Source organism: Mytilus edulis, chromosome 7, assembly GCF_963676685.1.
Source record: "Mytilus edulis chromosome 7, xbMytEdul2.2, whole genome shotgun sequence".
NCBI lineage: Eukaryota > Metazoa > Mollusca > Bivalvia > Mytilida > Mytilidae > Mytilus > Mytilus edulis.
The window spans coordinates 11,914,149-11,938,312 of record NC_092350.1 but is presented as its reverse complement, the minus strand read 5'-3'; the positions used below and the strand labels follow the sequence as shown (position 1 = coordinate 11,938,312).

General features: G+C 31.9%; 1 protein-coding gene across 1 annotated transcript in view; it reads right to left on the bottom strand.

Moving 5' to 3' along the window:
* The window catches only part of LOC139529949 (uncharacterized), a 40,853-nt gene extending 17,398 nt beyond the window's left edge, over positions 1-23,455 (bottom strand). The window contains exons 1-5 of the mRNA XM_071325949.1: positions 23,408-23,455; positions 22,879-22,973; positions 7,749-7,834; positions 5,697-6,020; positions 4,797-4,859 (exon numbers count right to left, since the gene is read on the bottom strand). Of these exons, the coding sequence (XP_071182050.1) occupies positions 4,797-4,859; positions 5,697-6,020; positions 7,749-7,809 (448 nt within the window). The 5' untranslated portion in view covers positions 7,810-7,834; positions 22,879-22,973; positions 23,408-23,455. The remainder of the gene's footprint in view (positions 1-4,796; positions 4,860-5,696; positions 6,021-7,748; positions 7,835-22,878; positions 22,974-23,407) is intronic.
* Positions 23,456-24,164: the final 709 nt, after the last annotated feature.

Genomic DNA, 24,164 nt, shown 5'->3' with positions numbered 1-24,164 from the left:
GGTGATAACGCAAATTGAGGTTAAAGCTCTCAAATATGCTTTTTTATATGAATTATGGAAAATTTGTTTACACTTGAAATTAGAGTTATTCTTTACGGTCTTAAAAAATCGAAACACACAATAATATGTGATTTTCTCGTACAATAGGATGGACACCTTTATAAGTAATCTAATCATTTTATGTATGTTATCTTTTCTAGGATCGTTAAAAGTAAATCTTCTTAAGGATAAACGTTGATGATAAGACAAATGTATATATGCATGCATAATCGACATGCAAAATGAATGTTTATAGGAAGAAAAGGATTACAACTACTATGCATCAAAGGTGGGGTAGGTGTGGGGGGGGGTGCAATGTATACGTCTTCTAGATTCGCCACTTATCTTATTAAGTGTATACCGAATTAAAATATTGTAAGAAATAAGAAAACAGGGACACCCGCGAAATCGGATTATGTGAGTTTGATTATGTTTATTATAAACATTCTCATTGATATTTTTAAACAAGCGACACTAAGTGATTCGAATTCATAGCGTTTTGAACTATTTGTATAAAGCTGCATATGTCAAAAGTTAGATGGTTTGACTGTAACATATACAAGTATGGAACACAGATCTAACGAATTATTTTCCTATTTGCCATATGTCCATGTCCTTGCCCTTGCCCTCATTTATATATTATTTTTCCTTCAGCCACAGACCTTCACCATAAATTGAATTGTCAGTGCGTACACTTAAATATAAATAATATGTCTTATTTTTTTATTGAAAAAAAAACGCCATTGAAGTTGTTTGCTATGTCCGATCTGGTTCGTGAAATTTGACATTTTCTGTTGTTACACATTTTTTTCTAAATTCAAGAACGGTGTAATTTTGTTTGGAATTCTTGATTGTTTTTAGCTCACTTGACCCAATAGGAAACGTTTGTTTTTTCATCACTTGGCACCGGTCGACTGGTCGTTCATTATCTTTCATTACAATTTTTTACATAAATGTTCACATCTAAAATTACTAGGCTGCATTTAACAAACCTTATTTAAAATCATATGTCTTTTTTAATTATAATTAGGGTATCTAGTTTTGAAAAGTTTACTGTGACACCGCTTGTCAACCAAGATGGCCTTCATGGCTAAGAAATAAACAAAGGGGGGCATGCAAGTGCATGATGTCAATTATTTAAAAACAGCCGTAGACATAAACAATTCGAAAGGGCCAGATGATTATCTTCAAAATCTTGAGCTCTACCATTTGTCCATCAACTATAAAATTCTCACATTAGTTCTTAAAGGAGTTATTGCATTGCCCTTAAATGACAAATTTGAAGTTCTTTTTATCAATTTCTATCTATTATTTTCAAACATATATGTAAAAGTCATATAGCAAAAATGACTTAGGAAGTCAAGAAGATATACAAATAAATCGACTTGGCCGATATCCTAATAAAACTTATTGACCTTTAATTAAGAGTTTTTTTTCTCATTTTATTGCGTTTTTACACACCCGTCACAATTTTGATAGGACGTATTATTGTATACATCCGTCCGTCCGTCCGTCTGTCCTTCCTTCCATCCGTCCGTTCCACCATCTATCTGTCATTCGGTCCGTCCGTCCGTCTATCTATCCGTCTATCCTTCCGTCCAGCGTAAACATGTCGCACCGTTACTTGAGAACAGCTTATCTAGTTTTCATGAAACTTAACAAAGTTATTTCTTGAAATGGTCAAACGATCTGTAAACCTTTTAATGAAAATCAAATGAAATCTTTTTGAGTTACAGAACTTTGGATGTAAAACAGGTGTGTTTTTTTAACATGTCGCGCCATATCTCAAAACGATTTATCATTATTGCATCAAACTTTACACACTTCTTAGTAATTTAAATCTTAACTTCTGCATACTTTTTGGTGATGTTTTAAATTTTGTTTAATAAGCGTTATTTAGTTTTTTTTTGTAAAAAAAAAAAAGAGGGGGTAACATATTGCGATGTATCTCAAAACCTATATAAAAAAATATCATAATGTTAATGTTAAAAAAATAATTAGATATCAGTGTTAGCTATTGAGTATTTATATTCCATTTAAAATTAGTTTGAAAATCAGTGAAATAATGGATACGCCTTTCATTAGGAAAATGTGTAGTACTATAAATACCTATGTAAACATGGTAAATAAACGTAAACACGCCAAGTTTACTTTATAATAAATATATATTTAAATTCTTTCGAAAGACAATGTTCAGATCCGTGTTAACGTTGCTTTTCATAAATTGTCGGTTTTAAAGGAATATAAAAAACCGGGTGATATATATAGACGAAACCGGGTGATTGTGTAGTAAACAACAATGACGAAACCGGGTTATTTTTTTTTTACATGAACCATTTCTTTCGATCCATACTCACAAATACAAGTATTGAGATGTTCATAAAAACAAGTTTTGCAATCTCCGTGTCAGTATCTATCTTCTCGTACCTTTCTTTCCGTACAATGTGAACAATTTGACGAGGAATTAAACATTTCGAGGCAAGGTTCACTCAATTCGTCATTTTGATGCGCATTTTTACTTATTTCTCAGTTAATATAGAACGGTTGTCGAAAATATTGCATATCACAATAGAAAATAGTTGTATATGTATATATATTCTTCAATATCATAAAAAAAATAAGAAAATAAGGAGAAACTTAGCTTTCTTCTGTCTATTAATGTTCCGTCATTGTGCCGGATGTTAGATACCATCGAGTCCGAACAAATTTTACCGGTGTGGTTTAGACACAGTGCTTTTAAAGGAATGCCATCTGTACCAAACATAAACTTTTAGTTCGACTTTACAAGCAGAACCAAATACAATAAAAGTTTATATTATGTACTAGCTTCCAAAACTCCACAAAAAGCCTTCCAAATATAGATCTATTCGTTTTCAAGTCATTTGTTCACTATTAAATTGTATATTTTACTTACTGGTTAACTTGGTAGTTAGTTGTTCTAAAAAGGCTTTTAAAATTAGTAGAGTTTATTACGTTTGAAGTTTCAAAAGATCGTTGGAAGTACTTGATAAATTTCATGTCTAAATTGCATTGATGATTTCTAATCTATTGAAAGTTTTGATTGTTCTACCCTCTATACCACTTTGCCTTCAAATCGCAGGAAAAAAATTGCACGCCTCATAAAATGGACATTTAAAAAGTCAGAATGCACAAATATATGTTCAAAATGATTTAGATAGTTAATTAGTAACAAAAATCGTAAGAATATTTTTAATTTAACCTGCCTAGATATGATAACTGCCCTTTAATTCTTATTATATAACGTTTAATTTGTGTTCACCTTGGAAATAACGTAAAACGCCAAATTATGGGAAACCATTTAAAAACTCTTTTAGATATTCGGAGGATTTATTGGCTCTTATTAATGAAAGTATGTACTCTTTAAAGATTTATTATAGGGAGACGGATTTATAAAAGTTTTTCCAAACTTGTTTCCGAATCCCATATTTGAACTTTATGTAACATTGTAATATTTGTCTTGACATTTTTCATTAATAAATACTGTTTAAACTAAAGATTTATCCTGCTGAACTGATTTAAATAAAGATAATACTAGCAATGAACACTATCCTTTTCTGATTCTTGATGTCTATTTCTAAAACGGGAAGCTTAATTCCAAAAGTTATGATTAAAGGGATGATTTGTTCGTTTCATATTGTTCATTGTCCATTTTTATCTGGTGATGTTTCATCGTCACAATCTCATTATGTTCATACATCTCAACGTGTTCGATTCGCTCGCGTTTGTAACAACGTAATTAATTTTCGCGAAAGACATCTCTGTAATAATACAAAAAAGTACAAGGGTTTTCAATATCACAAACAAGTCAAAACATATACTAAATTTTATAAATATAATCGATACAAGGACACCATTTGTAAATATAAATAAACATGCAGACATCTTATACGTTCGCATCGAATCCTTTATGGTTATATCCTATCCAAAGCACAAGCTAAGAATGACAATATAAATCTCACAGGCTATCCAAACCTTTAAATATATTTATTTAATAGGGACGTTGTAACAATACTACTGTAAGAGCATTTAAGATATCATATGTTGGTACTAGTATAGATTAACTCACATGGTCTTTTTATCGACAACAACACATTTATTCTAAAACCAGTTGTTGGCATGATACAGATTTTGTTCTTCTCTTATATTTTATGAAGGTATGATACTAAACCCCTCACTGGAATGATTGTACTTAATTGTTATATGATGAAGACATAATCCTTCAATCAGTTTAATTGAGGTCTGGTACCGACATGACAGTTATTGCTAGTAGTCCCTTGATAATTTATGTATCGTTGTCATTTTGATTAGATCCTATTGTTACCTATTCTGATATTGGAATCGAATTTCTTTTATACTGAGTTTTACCGTGTGTGTTGTTGTTTGCTCATTTATTCTACATTGGCGAGATGTATAGGAGAGGGTTGAGATTTCATAAAACATGTTTAGGCCGCCTTTTTGTACCTGTCTCCAGTCAAGAGCCTCTGGATTTTGTTAGTCTTGCAATTCATTTTTACTTTAGTTTACTAGTATTTATATGTTTTGTAGTAAATTTTCATTGAACTATAATTCCACATTTTGTTTTTGGCCAGATGAATATCACCTCAGGGCGTGTGGGGTCCCGCAGTGTAGAATACCTTCTTGCTTTTTTGTCGGGTTGTGTCTCTTTAACACATTTCCCACATCCATTCTCAATTTTATTGATCTTGATTTTGAACAATATGTACCCATATACTTACTTGATTCCTTGAATTTGCAAGTTGCATTAGTGTATCCAGTTATGAAGCTGTTTGTATTGTTCTCTGAAAATATACAATTTATTCATTGTTTAAAATAAGTGCAAATTTGTCCAGTTTTAATCTACAAATCCATCTTCATGCCTTATTTATCCTGTAATGTTTTACAACAGTAGATTCTACTGACAGGAAAGGTACCACTAGGCCACCGAAAGCTGAATTGTTAGTTTAGTCTAGTTAATATATGAACGGCCTAGAGCGCTTGCAACAGTGCATACGGTCTTGTCGAGATATCCCAGTAGCATGAGGTCGAAGGAAAGAACAAACACTTGCTTCCGTCCATTTGCGGATTTAATATTGTTTTGCAAATAGCTGGTGTACTTATATAATATGGGTTTTCAGTCGTATATAACCTTTCACAGATATTTAAGCTAAGCTGTAAGCAATTATTTCTTAATGCTCACTATGTCTAGACTCTCCTGACGAAGAAAGGTAACACTTGCCCACCGAACGCTAATAAATATGTAGTTCAGTCTATGTGGATGATTGGTCTTGAGAACTAGACAGAATGCAGGCGGTGATATCTGAATAGCATTAATTCTAATCCCGGCGAGGATAGAACAATAATTTGCTTCCATAGATTATTATTCATATGATAAGTTTTGTACTTACTTTTAATATTAATATTAGTATTATTATTATTATGGTTGAGATCTAGAGTATAATAGAAACCATTTGTGTGCATACTACTACCAGTAGATATTAATGACTGGTGGGAACATAGTTAGACAATGCACGACACAAACGATAAAAGACAAATTACAAACAAAAGAATGTACTTGTGTTCAAACTAAAACAAAATGTACATATTTTCTAAAGAAAATTTAAGTATTAAGCAAATACCTTTGAAGACAGTAACCTCAACTCTAGCTACGTCTCTCCGAGTTCCATGTCTACATGTCCAATTCCCATTAATATGACGATCAATTTTGCCTTTAACAATGTATATTGTTTCGTTTGTCTTTCGATTCTGGATTATTGTTCCATTTTGGTAATATGGTTCACAGTTACTGGATGATGTTGGTGGTAAACAGTCTGCTTGTATGTTACCAAACTGGTCTCCAATAAGAACTCGCAAATGCAAATCGTTAATTTTACAATTAAGAGTCAGCTCATTCATATTTACTTTCCATGTAAAACACAAATAAGAATTGCACGGACTGGTTTCTAACGAAGAATAAAAAAAGAACATGTTATGCCAAAATTAATACATGGTAAAAACTTACAATAAAACAGCAAAATTAGTGACTCAATTAAGACATGTGTCATGTTTTATGAAAATGACAAACATTTTCGACACAGCGTCAATATTTCACAATAGGGGATAAGGCACTTTCAGTTGATATTCCAATCACACCATATTTATTATTTTAAATCTAAGCACTACAGTTGTTGAAGGTTGCACTTTGTAAATACATCTGTTCCTCAAATCACGCATCTTTTGGGGAGAAATAGAATATTCATAGATTACGTACTGGTTCCCAGTTATGTTCTTTATGTTTTATCTCATAGAGATATAACATGGGGATGTACATGTAACCAGTAAATATACATATGCATATTGATAATACATCAATTGAAATGCTTGCTAATCCTTCTCCCAAGGTAGGGGAAATTAAGAAATTTAGTGTTTTTTGATTTTCTGCTTTATATATGCACTGTCTCTAATACATTTTAATCTGAAAATGACTAATCAGAACTGACTGCAATGAAAACAGATGTGAAAAATTGCAAGGTTTGTATGACATTCAATATCAATACACAACCATACAAATGAAAACTGCTTTTCATTCATTCATAACGATTTCATATTTTTAGTTAACAAAAATGTAATTTTATTTGAATTGTTTACATTTGTTTCTATGGCCTTTAAAAGTTTCAAGTAGGTGTATAATTAAACATTTGATGTATAGTTTATACTTGTTTATTATAATATCCTAGTATGCAGCATGGAGATGATTGTAACCGTTACTCTAAACGAAAAACTAAACAAAAAACTTTCGGAAAGTGCAAAAACTTCTGTATCCTTCAGATGTATATTCATAAATTAACTGAAAAGAATCCTCGAAAATATCACTTATCGATATTTTTAGGCATTAATTTGTCACCTTGCACCCTTCAACAAAATTTTGGGTAACAATATTAACACTAACAACAAGCAATAATCTATAATAAAGTGAAAGTAAAGTTAATGCGTATTAAGATAATGTTTTGACCTGAGCACGTATAAAACTACAATATGTTTTTAATATTTTTTTAATTAAGATTTAGGCATATCAACATTTTTTTTTCATGAAAATTATTTTTGAAAAAAGGTGCGAAATTTGTACATAGCCATATAGACGGGAGGATTGGATTGAGTAGCCAAAAACAAGGTTCAACCGTAAATGTCCTGTACCACGTTAGGAAAATAGCAGTTGCAAATAGTCGATTTTTATGCATGTTGGCGTTTGTATCGTAGCAGTTCGGTGATTCTTTTGTTCAGTTTCGCTGTTATAATTGATGTGTTTTACCCCGGTTTTGCTTTGCTACTTGGATCTGTTTACGCTTAATCGATTAATGAAATTATAACAGTAATCTATTGCTGTCTGTATACAGCGTTCATACAATTAGTTTTAATTACCAAATTTTGAATTTTAGCACAATTCCAAGGTAAGTAACTTTTACCGTAACCTCGCTCCAATATTAACCCCCCAAAAATATTTTATTAACCTTTTAGTAAACATTGAATTATAACTTCAAAACCTAAATATTTAACGATTTCTTGTATTTGCCCAATATAAAAAAAAATCAAGGCATTAATTAAATAATACAGACATAGAGGAAAAAAGTTAAAGCTGCGAATGATATATTGTTTTATATTACTTTCCACAGATAATAGTCATAATATCTTACTGCTATATCTAAACATTGTCATGGAAATCATTGCGACGATAAACTTTTCCACAATCGTCATTCCTGTAAAAACTCTTCTTCAGTTTCTAAAAAGAAAAGAAACATAGTTTACAGCTACTAGTTATCTATGCTATAAATGTGAATGAAAACATTTTCAAGTATAATCGAACTGCTTGATATTGTCCTTGAACAGCCCGTGTAAGAAACACTTCTTCTGTGAAACGAACACAGGGTACTTATGTAGATATTGAACTTATATAGTATTTGAATAAATTGGCCAAACAAAACCTGACAGAACTGTCAGCACAGCAGTTGTCATCTCAATAAACTAATTATAGTTAAATACAATTTTATACATAAAGTAAACGATTGGTGTACATACATTGTTCCATTGTTGTTTTTATCATCAACTGTCTCTAAGATACAGGTTTCCGATTTTATTAAAAGATAACTGCAAACGTTAGCTTTCTCTTCTATTGAGGAAGAAATGTTCTAGTATAGATGTTATGTTATTTTTTTTTTTATTTATTTTTTTTGGTTTTGGTTTTATACAGCAACACTATTGTTCATGCTGTCAACAATTTCTCAACTGGTACAGCTATCTCGTCGAAGAACACCGTTGCATTGAAACCAGAATTTCAGGAATTATTCAGGTAGATAATAAACTCATCATAGATACCAGGACTAAATTTTGTATATACGCAAATTGCTTATAATTAGGTGTTTACAAAAATGTAAACATAACCCTAATAGTTACCCGATTCCGTTGTCGTCAAGTTTTTATATCATCATGCGATATCATCGGCATTTCATAGCTCACGTGAGAGAGCTATATAGGTAAGCTTAATAAACTATTCTGTCTTTCAGTGCGTTACAGGATACTTAAAATGATGGTTATTTTAATCAATTTCAGAATATTTTGTATACTAGTATTTTCTACATTAACTAGAACACACCCGCGAAATCGCGGGCATATGCAGCTTGAAGACTGTTGTAGGATGTTTTTTGTAAAAGATATTATGTATGGAGAATTTCATAAAAGGTATCAAAAGCTTAAAAACACCCGATCCAGACCCCCCGAAAAAGGTTCTGCATACTTCTAATCTCTACCTTACTTTCATTTTTGCCAAATCACTATTTTGCCTTTCAACAATAAATTGTTATGCCCCATTTATGGGCATTATGTTTTCTAGTCTGTACATCCGTTCGAACGTTCGTTCGTCCGTCCGTGTCTGTCCCGCTTCAGGTTAAAGTTTTTGGTCGAGGTAGTTTTAGATGAAGTTGAGCATGTTTAAATATATATGCAAGTGGTATGACCCCTTAAATAGTAAAAATTTCAAAGAAAACAGTAGACAGAATCAGGGCCGATTTTCTATACTAACATGCTAACATACTAACATAGAAAGTCCCTGACAGAATACAGACAGTCTCTATAAATTAAAGTAGTATAACCGTAGTTTACATGTAGATAAACGCGAAAAATAATTGTCTACGGAGGTATAATAGTTGTGGTTCTTGCGATCTAAACACCATGATATGAAACGCGAAAAATAATTGTCCTCTCTAAGGAGATATAATAGTTGTGATTCTTGCGATGTAAACACCATGATATTGAGAACGCTCTGAATGGCTTATTTTTTTTCCATTTTTGTTATCCATCATACGATTGGTTGTACTTGTGTCAAATGTTTTACTTATTTTAATATATATACAACTGGTATGACCCCTTAAATAGTAAACATTTTAAAAAAAACAGTAGACAGAATACAGAGAGTCTCTATATATTAAAGTAGTATAATCGTAGTTTACATGTAGATAAACGCGAAAAATAATTGTCCTCTATATATAAGGAGGTATAATAGTTGTGGTTCTTGCTATCTAAACACCATGATATAGAGAACGCTCTGATTGGCTAATTTATTTTTCATTTTTGTTATCTATCATACGATTGGTTGTATTTGTGCATCTTTAAAACCGGAAGTCTTATCTATGTCTAAAAGTCAGTCCGATGACGGAATCATATTCGGACTCCTTTTTTGTCTTTTTTCTCCCAAAATAACTCAATCTGAATAATCATAAGAATGGATGACAAATGCGACTATGCATGTTACCTATAGGACACAGAGGCATGATGATTGATTTATTGTGGAAGGAAGAGAAACGACACCCAAAATGAGGTCTTCTCGTTTAAAAGTATAGATATACAGGAACGTCTGTATTTGTTTGAAAGATTCATTCTGATATTGTAACGGAAAAAACTGTGATCTTTGTGTTCTTGTTATGTACACAGTACACACATCGTTCTTGATTATATAAACTATGCAATGCTCATGTACATATATATAAGAATATGAGGTATGAGTGCTAATGAGACAACTCTCAATCCAAATCACAATTTGTAAAAGAAAACCATCATAGGTCAAAGTACGGTCATCAACACGGTGCCTTGGCTCACACCGAGGAGCAAGCTACAAAGGCCTCCAAACGTCAAATGGAAAACCAACCGTCAAATCTATCTAAAAAACGTGAAATGAGAAACACGTATTAACCCCATCAACAAACGGCAACTTCTGAAAATCAGATCATGATTAAGAAATACGCAACTTAAAATGAATTATTAATTAATACAGTCCTACATCTGAGCCAAAGAAACTGCATCAAATATTGGATTCAAAATCAGATTATCAGTAACACCACTTGGAAAACACAAGACGTTCAAATAAATTTGTAACTTCAATTATAAGTTGATAAATATCACATGTTTTGTCTTGTTTTCTTGTTGTTAGGTAGGAATTTTTGCATGAAGGAATAATAGTATATAATAAACATGGGTATATATATATATATATATATATATACATGTAATACAAATTAAAATTTGTAGGACGACTAATACATATTTCAATCCATTTTTAATAATGATGGAAATATAACATCACAAAAAAGAAATGCGTCCATCTACTTTTTTGATATTCTATTTTCATAATTAGTTGAAATGAACATATTTAAATCAATTTTGTTGTTCCTGAACCCCTCCACAGCCCTGTAGTGTTGAAACATCATTGTGTATTAGCATTTCTCTTGTTCATAAACTCAGCTTTTTGTTTTAAACATATGTTTGTTAAGTTAAACTGTCTGTTCCCTTGTCAGCAGGTCCGAGAACACAATTAATTCGTAGTGCATTTCTTTTAGAACATAAATGAAAATTAAAAAAATCCCACCTGCGCTTTCTCAATGAAATTTTTACAGTGTGTTGTACTACTTTTGGGACAAATTATATCAAAATTATAGAAAACTTCATCGCCTCTAACTCAAAATATGGACAATTTTGTGTTTAGGGTGCCTTGAAATCTTTTGACAGCTTCCGAAGTGCTAATTTTTAACCTTTTTCAGCTGGACAAAATCACTACTTTCCTGTAAAATTCTGGACCCAAATTTTTTTACAGTGTAATTTCACCCCCCTACTTACAATTTGAGGCATTAAACATGGAGAAATAAATTTGGAGAGGATATAAAAATTATTGGCAAGTAACCCACTGTTAACACTAGGGACTATATTCGTGAACAACGAAAATCAAGGGACGACAATTGTGGTCTCGGACCTAATAGGATAGAAAGAGTTGACAAATCTTAAAAAAACTTGGTATGACCAAAGCTTAATAAATTATAACACTGCTTGCAAAGTTTCATAACAATAGGATATATATTATAGACAATATGTTAAATTCTATACTCATCTTTGCGTGTTAAATTTTGACGTTAAAATTGAATAATTTCAACTATCAACATTTTGGGCTTTGAAAATTAAAATATTGCAAAAAAATGCTGTTTAAATGCCCTAATATATCATTTATTATGTACTAAAAGCAATAGAGTACTCATTTGATTTATCAGACTTAGCATAATTATTCAAAAGTCAAATTTATATCAGCCTGGGCCTAAAAATTGAGGTTTTTCAATGAAAGGGGGCCTTACATGAAGATGTAATATTTTCCAGCAATTTTAAATTTGTGAAGCTTTTTGGTTATAAATAATCCTTACATATGTATTGAATGTACTTTTAATGGAAAGAAAAGTCACAAATAACATATCATATTAGTTTAAAAGGGTCTTAAGCCAAGTAAGACTGGAAAAAAATAAGGGTCAATTTAGGCCGTGCCACATATTTACATTAAAACATGCATATTGAGGCTATAAGAAATAAAAAAAATGTGTCTTTTTTAGCATTTCTGTACTAATGTGACATGATACAACAAATCTGAGCACAAAAAGGCTCTTGCAATTAACTTTTTTTACAGACAGTATGGTCTGATACAAAGATTTTTGCCTTTTTAATGAAAAACTTGAATGCAATTTTAGTCTCAACAGGCTTATATTTAAACCACTTGCTATCCTACAGAAGAAAAGAAAGATATTATGTGAGATGGAACAGGTACAATAGACATTGTAAAGTGCTTTTGATACAAATTTAGTGAGGTCTTTATTGTGGACTTCAAATTTTATGTACCAAGAACCCCACTTTTGACTTCATCCAAACAGGGCGTTAGACAAGGGTCATTTATACAACACATTTTGTACATATTGTCTGAGATAATCTCCTTTTCTGTAGATTCTGAGTTCATAAACAAGTACAAGAACTAGATAAAGGCATAGACACACAAGTATTGACACATGAAAACCTGTCAGATAGAAAGTCAGGATGCTATGTATGCATCAATATTAAAAAAGCCTTAAAATGCCTATTTTGACCATAAAATGCCAAAATTGGTCATTTTTGCAGAAATTCTATAAAATAAAAGTTTAAATCCTTTAGTTTCATGCTATTTGACAAATTGAAACCACCAAATCATTTAGGGAAGTTGCCAAAGTACAGATTCTATATTTACAGACTTCACCTCTTAGGTCCGAGAACACAATTAATTCGTAGTGCATTTCTTTTAGAACATAAATGAAAATTAAAAAAATCCCACCTGCGCTTTCTCAATGAAATTTTTACAGTGTGTTGTACTACTTTTGGGACAAATTATATCAAAATTATAGAAAACTTCATCGCCTCTAACTCAAAATATGGACAATTTTGTGTTTAGGGTGCCTTGAAATCTTTTGACAGCTTCCGAAGTGCTAATTTTTAACCTTTTTCAGCTGGACCAAATCACTACTTTCCTGTAAAATTCTGGACCCAAATTTTTTTACAGTGTAATTTCACCCCCCTACTTACAATTTGAGGCATTAAACATGGAGAAATAAATTTGGAGAGGATATAAAAATTATTGGCAAGTAACCCACTGTTAACACTAGGGACTATATTCGTGAACAACGAAAATCAAGGGACGACAATTGTGGTCTCGGACCAGCATGAGATGAAAAAATTAAAGCTCAAGCTTACTCTTTAAATATTGCGAGAAGACCCTGAAGGGCTTAAATGCAAGGCTGTAATACACAAATATAATACTACTAACGTATCATATTATTCAAATATACCTTATTATATTCTGATATAACTTTTCTTTCAGCTTTCAAATATTTGTTTTTGTAAGATTAGCACATTTTCCATCTCTGTTTTGAATACAGAAAATACATTAACATTCTATGTTCAGAAAGATAATGTTTTTGGTTAATTGAAAACATAATCACTATTAGAAATAAATTGATATCGTATAGCAATGTATATCATTTATTCTGTAACACCTAATTAAATTTCTAACAGTTTGAATAAGTCTTCCCAAAACTTATCAAAACGTGGCATGTGATAAAAAAAGGTTTCTTATCTTTGGAATATTACACAGATTTCAGTCTGAGTTAGGACAAATTTCTCATTGTTAGAATAAAACTTTGTTTTAAAGAATAAAAGTTCCATCTGAATATTTTTTATTTATTTTCGTTGCCAAATTATGAACAAATTTTGATATATTTTGAGCTTTATTCTCTATGTTTTCGAAATTTAGAACTCTTTTCCTTTTGTAAAAGCCAATTGGTATTTCATTATCTTGTTCTAATTTTGTAAATTTAACTTGTTTCGTTTAACTAAAATATATAATTTTAGTTTCAGTATCAGTAACAGTGTATGGTTGTTTAACATCTTCAACTACAATATAGTCAATCAATTACACTCCATTGAAGATTTAATTGCCATAAATAGTCTATTAAGTGATACGACCTGGAAAGACAACATAAACAAAAACAATATGTTTGAGCAGTTAAATACATTAATTGTCTCTCTTTTTTAACCATTGCTGAGAACAGTTTTACTGTTTTATAACATAGCATGCATGAAGAGTACTAGATCTAAATATATCATGCGATGTCTGTCCTATTTCGAAACAAGAGTGTTAACAATTATTGTTCCGTACATTTTTTTTTTAAACAAATTGCTTTGATTTGAAGATAACATATATGTGGTGTGATTACAATGCTTTCCACTTTCGTTTCAGTAAATTTAAAAAAAAACGTAACAGGATAATGAATGTCATTGTTGTCTTTGTATAACATTGCGTGGGTATCTGAATTAGTTTTTTGTTCTTCTGTATGTTAATCAAGTCTGGCCAGTTGTGACAATCAGGTGTACATTCCATCAAATACATTTTTCACAGTTTCAAGTCTTATCTTACATGTAAAAATTGTTTATCTTCACATTCCTTCGCTACGTTTAACAATGATTTTTCTTTAGGAATGTTATAGAGCTCTGTTCAATGTCCTTGATTTTAGGATGGCTTAAGTTTGTGTTTACTTTTAAAACCGAAATAGAAAATACTCATTTTTATGCCTCATTTATTTGCAGATTTATTTTAGTACTCGCCTTATTTGATTTTGATAATTACAATCATATTTTGTCAAGATTCTCATTGTTTTCAACAATACATACACTTACGATGATATAAAAAGTTTATAACAGTAAACTTTAATGAAAACAACATCACTTTTTTCGTGTTGGTATGGTGTTTGACACCCACAGGATGTATAGTTCAACAGGTATCATATTAGTTAAATTTGGTGGACTGCGAAGACTTGTTATGAACTATAATGAGGCTGAATTTCAAGATACAAAAGACAAAGCTCCACCGCCTCATTTTGAGTAATTGTTCATGCACAGTCATCTCAGTACCATAATCTATGACAAAGGACTATTTCAGCAAAATACCAACTTTACTTAAGCTTGTATATGGGATATGCATTTCTCAATTCATTCGGTATTCAAGAGCTCGTAGCTTCTACTCAAACTTTGTAAACTGTCACCAATATCTGAGTACAAAGTTAAAGAACCAGGGATATGTCAAAGAACGTCTCGTCCTTTTTCCCCTCGGAGTACAGTATTCTTATCTGTTATTACTTAAAGAAAATTCGCATAGACAAAAACAAAATTCATCTTACAAATTAAATTTCTTTAATTTCATTTTCAGATTAATTGGTAATTACCTGCAAATTATATCCCCAGGTTTAATCCATCATTTTCTGTATTGAGAAAATCAGGAATATGACAGTTGTTATCCATTCGTTTGATGTGTTTGAGCTTTTGATTTTGCCATTTTCATAGGGACTTTCCGTTTAGAATTTTCCTCACAGATCGGTATTTTTGTTTTGTCACTTTTGCATATTTCCGTGAGTGTTTAAATCATATATATTACATTAACGTTAGGATTAAGAACAACATTGAAAAGGAAGGTCTGATCTGTTCCTCGATATTGATACGGATGTATGATTCAACTATCAAATTGTTCAACTTCCTATTTCTCAGATTTTACACATTATCTGTCCCATCCTGTGACGTTATCTCGAACACCTCATTATAATGTTTAGTTACCTGACATTCTTATTAATATAAACAAACAAACACTGCGGAGTTTTGGTGACAGCTGAAAGGAGCGACACGTCATGTGGTATCCACGCTTTTACAGTGCTTTACCGACATACCCTTCGTTGCTCTTCTATTAATTTTACTAGATCCCTACGATTTTATTAAACACCCGATTTGTATTTTCTTTATTGATTTTTGATATTTTAACATCGACTAATTTTCTGTGCCTAATATGTATGATAAGAGTTTTTATTTTTGCAAAGTGATGACAGTATACAACACTTTCAAAATAATGTTTCCGTTGGTTTATATAGTCAATCATTTGATGTTGTCAAATCTGAAGAATTCTCTTTTATATACTTACTCCGTGAGACAAGAGGTTTGGCATGCAACAACACCAGGTTCAATCCACCATTTTTTTCTTTAGAAATGTCCTATACCAAGTCAGGAATATGGCCATTGTTATATTATAATTCGTTTCTGTGTGTGTTACATTTTAACGTTGTGTTTCCGTTGTGTCGTTTGTTTTCTCTTGTGTTTGAGTGTGAATTCACATTACTGTAATACGTGTCACAGTATTTTTCTATCCCAAATTCGTGTATTTTGTTTTGATGTTATATTTGCTATTCTCATCGGATTTTGTCTAATGCTTAGTCTGTTTCTGTGTGTGTTACATTTTTATGTTGTGTCCTTGTTCTCTTATATCTTAAGCGTTTCCCTCAGTTTTAGTTTGTTACCCCGATTTTGTTTTCTGTCCATGGATTTTTTTGGAGTTTTGAACAGCGGTTGCCTTTATTTACCCCGGAGTTCGGTATTCTTGTTAAATTGTTAATACTTTTTTTCCAAACATTTTATCTTTATTGTAGAGTAACAAATATAGACACTTGTGACCCTACTTGGAAGTCTTTATTAAATCAACATAGGCAAATTTGACTACTATTTTCCATTATACACAACGTGTGCGTTTGAAAGAGGTTTGGGCAATGGCTGTACAAGAAAATATTAGTTATAAACATTATCGTCTAATTTGAAATTAGCGTTGGATGTATTAAAATTTACGGTACTAAGGAGTATGATAACGTAGGCTTACCATTGGTTCTAACAATCAAACATTGTAATACCATGAATAAAAATCAATAGTTACGATCTTAGGTGTGTAAACGTAGATACAATTTTTCAGCTGTTCGTTTGAACTATGTATTATTGTCTATTGGATTCAAGCTGAACTGCCTGTGTTTATGCATTTTCTACGTTTTTCAGGAAAAAAAAAGTATTTGGTCCTTATGGCCAATGTAGTTTTGAGCGACTTTTTTTGAAATCTAGGCAAGTGATAGGCACACTTTTAAAACCTTTGTTAGAGTGCACAATGAACACATCATAATGACATCCAAAATAATTGTTTTATTGCGTGCCTGATTAACATTGTATTTTGAAGATGTCCTCATTTATTTTTAGTTTGTATCCCTAAAATTAAATACTACATAATTTGAGGGCCAATATGGATCCTTCACGAACCTTCTTTTCTTACTGCACCAGCTTGTTGAAAAAAAATTGACCTAACTTATCCGGTTAAGGAATGAAAACAAGTTCACGTTGCAAAGTTATGTTACATGACCAATCATACTTAAGAACCAAATGGGGTCAAAGTTTAGCATTTCTACATTACAACTAATTTTCAGGTAGCTTTGAAAAAATCAGTATTATAATCTAACGTGAGTCACATTTTATGTATTAAAAAGGTCTGTTTGTTTGATATTTTTTTATTTCGATATATTTGACAATGTCACTTTCAGTTACTATGATGTGGTGTAGAGGTGGTATCCAACTTCTGTTCAAATGCATTAAAATAAAAAAAATCATGAAATAGATATGTGTTACTGCAAAAGGTTTAGAGAAAAGGATCATCACAATAGTTTGCTTCAGTATTTTGTAGATTGCATTCCATACCGTGACTTTTGACATATGAGTTTTGTACAACAAATAACAAGGGACAAAACGGGTTTCCCATACAGTGTTGCTTAGAGAGTCATATGAGCCCTAGGTCTCACGTGCAAAATTGCAAGATCGGTATCTCATCGACAAAGTTTGGAGAGTAATGCAAAATCTGTGAGACTATTAATTATCAAGCAAAGCTACCGTTTATTTGAACAAACTGTAGGTTGGAAATGAATAAATTCACCTTCATTTTTAATAACGTCTGATATGTTGACGTTGTAACTAGAATCGATACATCTGTGTTGATTGTGTGAAAAGACAGGAGGTGATTATGTGAATTTTTATTGCAAAATACACAAAACAACTATACATTAAGGTAAACATATAAAAATTGTACAATTGTTTATTCTATTTTCATTCATCAATAGATTATTACATGACTTTTTCCATATCGGCATTAGTTTAAACTATAGTCTAAATAAGGCCCTTCGGCTTAAGCCCATGGTCCGATATGGTAGTTTCGTGCTAATACTATATGTTCAGCCGATATTGAAAACACTATAATATGTATGGAGACATGGAAGGCCAAAAAATAGTTTAACTGGCTTGTTGCTCTTTGGACTCTGTTAAAATCCTTTCCCTGTGTGGTTTTGTGTTATCGTCCATGTACAAGGGTCTTGACAATATTGACGCAAGTGGGGGATTATTAAAATGAGGGACTATAATGTTTTAAGGCACCAAATCTCTGTATGTCCGTCCGTTTATATTACCCTGCAGAATATCCATACCAAGCTTATAACGGTATAAGAAGCAAACCCGTACTGGAATACCAACAGCACTGAATGCAGTCCTTGTGCAAACATTGTTTTTGTCGTAGGCCGTTTTTTTCCCCGCAAAACTCGTGTCATGGCGTCTACTGGCAGTAAAAGAAACTGACTCCCATCTGACCAATTCAATGAGGGTTTTGTCAGCTTCTTATGTTCAAGCATAGATATTCATTATCCCATTGAAACTTAACGGTATAGTTCCTGCCTGTAAGTACAGGTCTCTATATACCACCACTTGCTCTTTGGTTGCCTCTATGAAGTCGACGGACCAATATACGAACCCTAACACGACCACCTGGAGAAACAGCATATTTGTAAACGCACAGATAACCTTTGATAAAAGGTTGCTTGACTTCTTTATCGGAGTTCAATGTTTTTGGTCGTAATGAATTTTCTTAGTGTATATTAAAGGTAATACAAACCACCAAACATTAATATTTTTTTCGCAATAGTTAACAAAAATATTGCTAGTTATATTTCGGTGGTGCTTAACTTTTGGCGGACTGTATATAATTAAAACATTTAGTAAATAATGTACATATTCAATCAGCAGTTTAATACGGATATTGCTCCCAGAAAATCCCAGCTCACAAATTATTTTTCGTATAAGATTTTAAAGAACGTTTCCACACCTATACAGATTTTTTATAAAAATGCAAAACACGTTGTTATTGACACATGACACACGAATTAAAAGAAGACTCCAATATCGTCGATGCTTTTTATTAATCTATGTTAAGGGAAGTCGTTAATAATAGTTCAATGTGTTGTCCATTTGTCTTTTTGTCTTCCTGCTGAACATTGTTTAAGTTAGAGTTCCTGTTAAAGTACTAGATAAGTTCATACAAGAGAGATAATTTATTCTATCAATCGCTCAAACTTAAAAAAAAAAAGAGGGACGAAAGATACCAGAGGAACAGTCAAACTCATGAATTTGAGAACAAACTGACAACGCTATGGCTAAAAATGAAAAAGACAAACAGACAAACAATAGTTTACATGACACAACACAGAAAAGAAAGAATGAACAACACAAACTCCACCAAAAACGAGGGGTGCCCCGAAAGGATAAGCAGATCCTGCTCCACATGTGGCACCCGTCGTGTTGCTTCTGTGATAACAAATCCGGTAAATATTCTTAATTCGGTAGGTCACATTCATGAAAGGAAAACTGGTTGTAATTACGTCGTAAGGAACATATCCGATATCATTTGTAAAACGGTTATTCCATAACAGTCAACCAACTTGTGATGACGTCCGTAAAATTAACGAAGTGATGATTTCAACTTCATGATTTTGAACTCTTGACTTAATAGCTTCCTTGTGAGCAACAACCTTCTATTAAGAAAATCATGATAGGAAATGCAAGCACGGGAATACCATATCAATTGAAAGATATATACCCCGTATGCAGGTGCTGCTTGAATGTTGCTACTTAAAAATGGAAAGTTCACAATTGGAAAGCTGAAATCATCTCTTGTGTCGTAAAGTTTTGTTTTCAACCGACTCTCATTGTCAATTTCTAGATGTAAGTCAAGAAATGAGGCCGACTTAACTGTATATGTTGTATCCTTTATCTCTAGTTCAATGGGATAGATGCGTTCAACATAGCCACCAAATTTTAAATAATTCAGTGAAAGAACATCATCTATATAGCGGAACGTAGAGTTAAAGGATATTGCTAACTTCTTATCTTTCTTCCATACAAATTACTTTATGAAGTCAGCCTCATAATAATAAAGAAACAAATCGTCAAGACGAGGGCACAATTCGTTCCAATTGGAATGCCGATAGTCTGTTGAAAAACACGTAACAAATATTTTGTCAATCAAGAAAAAAACAAGCATCTCGATAATGTCAGTTTCAGAGAATTTTTTGTTTGAGTCAAGTGATCCTTTACAAAGTAAGATTTATCCCTTCCTAAGACAACATACTTGTATATACGTTGGCCATTCATTTTTATGAAACAAAGCAATACCAACTCTTTCAATGTTTTAAGTATTCACATCTGATTCACGCCACATCTAGAATAGGCAGTTTCACAATAACTTTGAAGCCCGCATTTGATTGCTTATAAATTAGATGTTAATATTTTAGAAAGAAGTTTCGTGGAGCACTTGGAAGACCGAGCAATATACCGTTGTTTGTAAGGACACTCATGCAGTTTAGTTATCCAATACAGTGATGAAAGATCCAGTGCATCATCTTTGGTTGAAATTCAACGGAACATACAACAGACCTATAATTATCCAGGATTTTCTCTTTGGTAAGTGTCGTGAGGATATATGTTGAGTTTCCATGTGAATTGCCAATATCTAATTCGTTTATCAAGCAGTTTTACACACTAAAACGATGTTGTTATGGGCTTTATCTGCGGGGACAACAACATATTTGTTATGAAGGTGGGACAAGTGTTTTGCAACATAAGGGTCTTTAGAGATTGACCTGGCATTGGCATTGATAGACTCATTCCGTTTCGCAATTCTGATTTGTATCAACGACCTCATCCATTCGGAAATGGTGTCTACGTCTTCCTTCGCGCGCTTAGCTCATTGTCTGGCATAATCCTTGACTGAATCCATCAAAATTTTAAAGTTGCATTTCCAATTGATGGATTAAGGCTCACGATATTTTGGACCTTTCGATAACACATTTTGTAGGGAAGTGTTATTTACAATGTTGAGGTCAGCGGTAATAACGTGGGCAGTCGGATTTTATTGGAATTGGAAACTAGTACAAGTGCAATCAGGAGGTTTAGACTTGAAGTCGTCAATATTGAGATCCTGCAAAACTGTCATTCACGTAAATTCCTTTATCAATACAGATGGTCGTAATGTATACGTCGTCACCATTTATTAAAATGTTCATGATAAGGAATTTTAAACCATGAACATTATTAAAATGATTCAAATGTGTTCATTAGATACCAATTTAATCAATAATGTACTTTAAAATATTTTTTTCATGAAAACTTAACGTTCAAATTCGTGTTGAAACACATTTCTATAGTGGTAATTTTTATCGAAAGCCATAAACTTTAGAAGTAAATGCATATCAATAGTATTGCTGTTCAATTTGAATTGGAGAAGTTATCATCAAATAAAAAGGATGTTATATTCGTCATAATAACACATTCTTTGTTCCACACTTTTTTTTAATTTAGTTTGTGCTAAATTTAATTTAGCTCATGCTTAACATAATTAAGCATATGCTTAAAAAAAATTATCTTATTCTTAAAATAACTAAGATTATGCTTAAATTAATCACGCTTATGGTAAAATGATTTAAGCTTATGCTTAAATGAATTTGGTTTATGCTTAAATTAATTAAGCTAATGCTGAATTGCAACTTAGTATATAATGATTGTGTTTTGCAACAAAAAGCTCGCTTTCCTAACTAGTTGGTTAGACTGTTGCTACGTGCGGTCCTTGCTAATACCAAACATATCTCAACTTAATTGAAAATCAGATAATTGTCGATGATGTTTTACTGACCATCATTCTAAGATTCTATTTTTGACTACTTGTAATGGAAATTTGAATATTGAATACGTATACGTTACGGAATAGTAATGTTTTAAATTATCAAAGATCCATTGTGAATGTTGACATTTTTCATTAGGAAACTATCATTTTATTTTGAGGGAGGGGGGCTAGGACCTCAATTCTGTAAAACGAAAGGGCAAATTTCAAAACTGGAGAAAATAAAAAGAGCAGGATATTCTCTAAATATAAAACGGCGTGGGACAGCGTTTAGATAAAACTTTCTACCCCCTACCATTGTTTAGTCAAATTGTCGCTCCCTTATGTAACGGGTGCATTATTAAGGGATATTTTCATTAAATTCAGCAATTTAGTAAATACTTTATTGAATTAAGGATATTCTTAAATGAATTTAGCCTATGCTTAAAGTTATTTAAGCATATGCTGAAATATGTTAAGCATATACTGAAATATGTTAAGCATATGCTTAAATGAGCTAAGCATATGCTTATATGAGCTAAGCATTTGGTGAAATAAATTAATTAGACAATTGTTACATTGATTCTGCACCAACAGTTTTGACTTCAGGGTTACGTAACTTTTTATTCTTCATGGCATGACCCACTTTTTTCTCGATCAAATCACAATTTCACATTAGAGTATACATGATATGAACATGATTTCTTTTTCTACGTAGCATTTTTTATATTCTTATTTTGAAAGATCAGCATGTAAGCCTATGCAGCAGTCAATTACAAGACTGCAACCTAAAGCTATATAAGGCGTAACGAAATCAATGAATCAAACTTGAATTGAATGTCCCGTATCAGCCCATGGAGTCACACATCATTTTTTTTAATACATCTTGCATTGATGTGTAAAACTATCAACAGGGCGAAGTCATCAGTATTAAAAATACTGATTTACTCGTATTACGGTTTATTTGCTCATATCAGTTAATAATGTTTGTCATTATTTCCTTAATATCGTTTTAAAGATCCGTCGAAACGAAAGACTAGCTTTGTTTGTATTGTATATGAAAAATATCAAGGAAAGAGTTATGTATGCACTGTTCAAAATTAAACGTTCCATACCTTCATCCCCTGATCTGTTGATCCTGACAACGCATCTAACCAGGAAAATTATCGTCATTGACTCATATTAATCCGAATGTGATCGTAACCATTGCCTGAAAGTATTTTACAAATATTTAGCAATAATAAATTTCGATCTATGGTGTATCGATAGTAACGTGCTGGATAAAGCTTCTTTTACAACCTTCCGTAAATATTCCCGCAAGGGTATTAATCAATATCAATCAACTTACCGAAATGGGTACAACCGATACTTGTTAAGGTCCTGTACTTTTAACTATGTTAATAAAGTGATTATTCTATTCCGATTGTCGAACCTTAAAATAACAGGCCATAATAACTATGATCTTGTATTGAACGGTTATATTATTTAAACAGTGCACAAGTCTGACAAGTCTATACAAATCATTTCAATCGATAATTAAATCAATGTGTATCGTAAAAAAGCATACATTTAAATTTTAACAAAACTAAACACAAATAAAACACATAAGTGTCATTATATAAAGCTACCTGTAGGTAAACTTACATTGTAACTGTTATCAGGTATGTGCATAAGATCTTCCTGTTCACAAACCCTCAGGTATAAAGTTCATACTGAAATGCGCATGTACAAAAAGAAAGTTGATAGGATTATACTTCCCAGTAGCCGCTTTAAAAAGTACTATTTACAATTATCAATAGATTCAAAATTAGTTAGTACAGCTAGAAACTAGGGTAAGTTTTAAAGAATAAATATTTATTAGTAATTGCAAATATATTCTATCTCATCTATGTTGAACAGTAATGATGATTTATTCATATTTATAACAACTCCAGATTCTTTTGGAAATTTTAGACAATATTTGACTGTTCATGTCATGCCCATTTGTCTTGACGCCGTCAAATATAATTGAAACTACATGTGTACTATGAGGGGGCATGTATCGAACTTGACTACTAATAAGGGTCTAGCAAGGTCTGAATTGAAATACTATCTGATTAGTCAGCAAAACTTAAAAGCAAGAGAGTGTAACAAGAGGGTATGCTATAACAGATTTCAAGAATCCTAAATCTTATAACCTAGACTCTTATACTTTTACTTTTTTTATTTTCATAAATTGTTATTTGGATAGAGAGATTTCTCATTGGCACTCATGCCACATCTTTCTATATCTGTAGACACTTATGAATTTTTTCTGAGCAATGACGAGAACAATATTTCATAAACAGAAGCACGAATTAACATGTTGTGTTAAGGACCTGAATTTCAAAAAATCTTATCGTATCTGTCCAAAGGGAGGAGT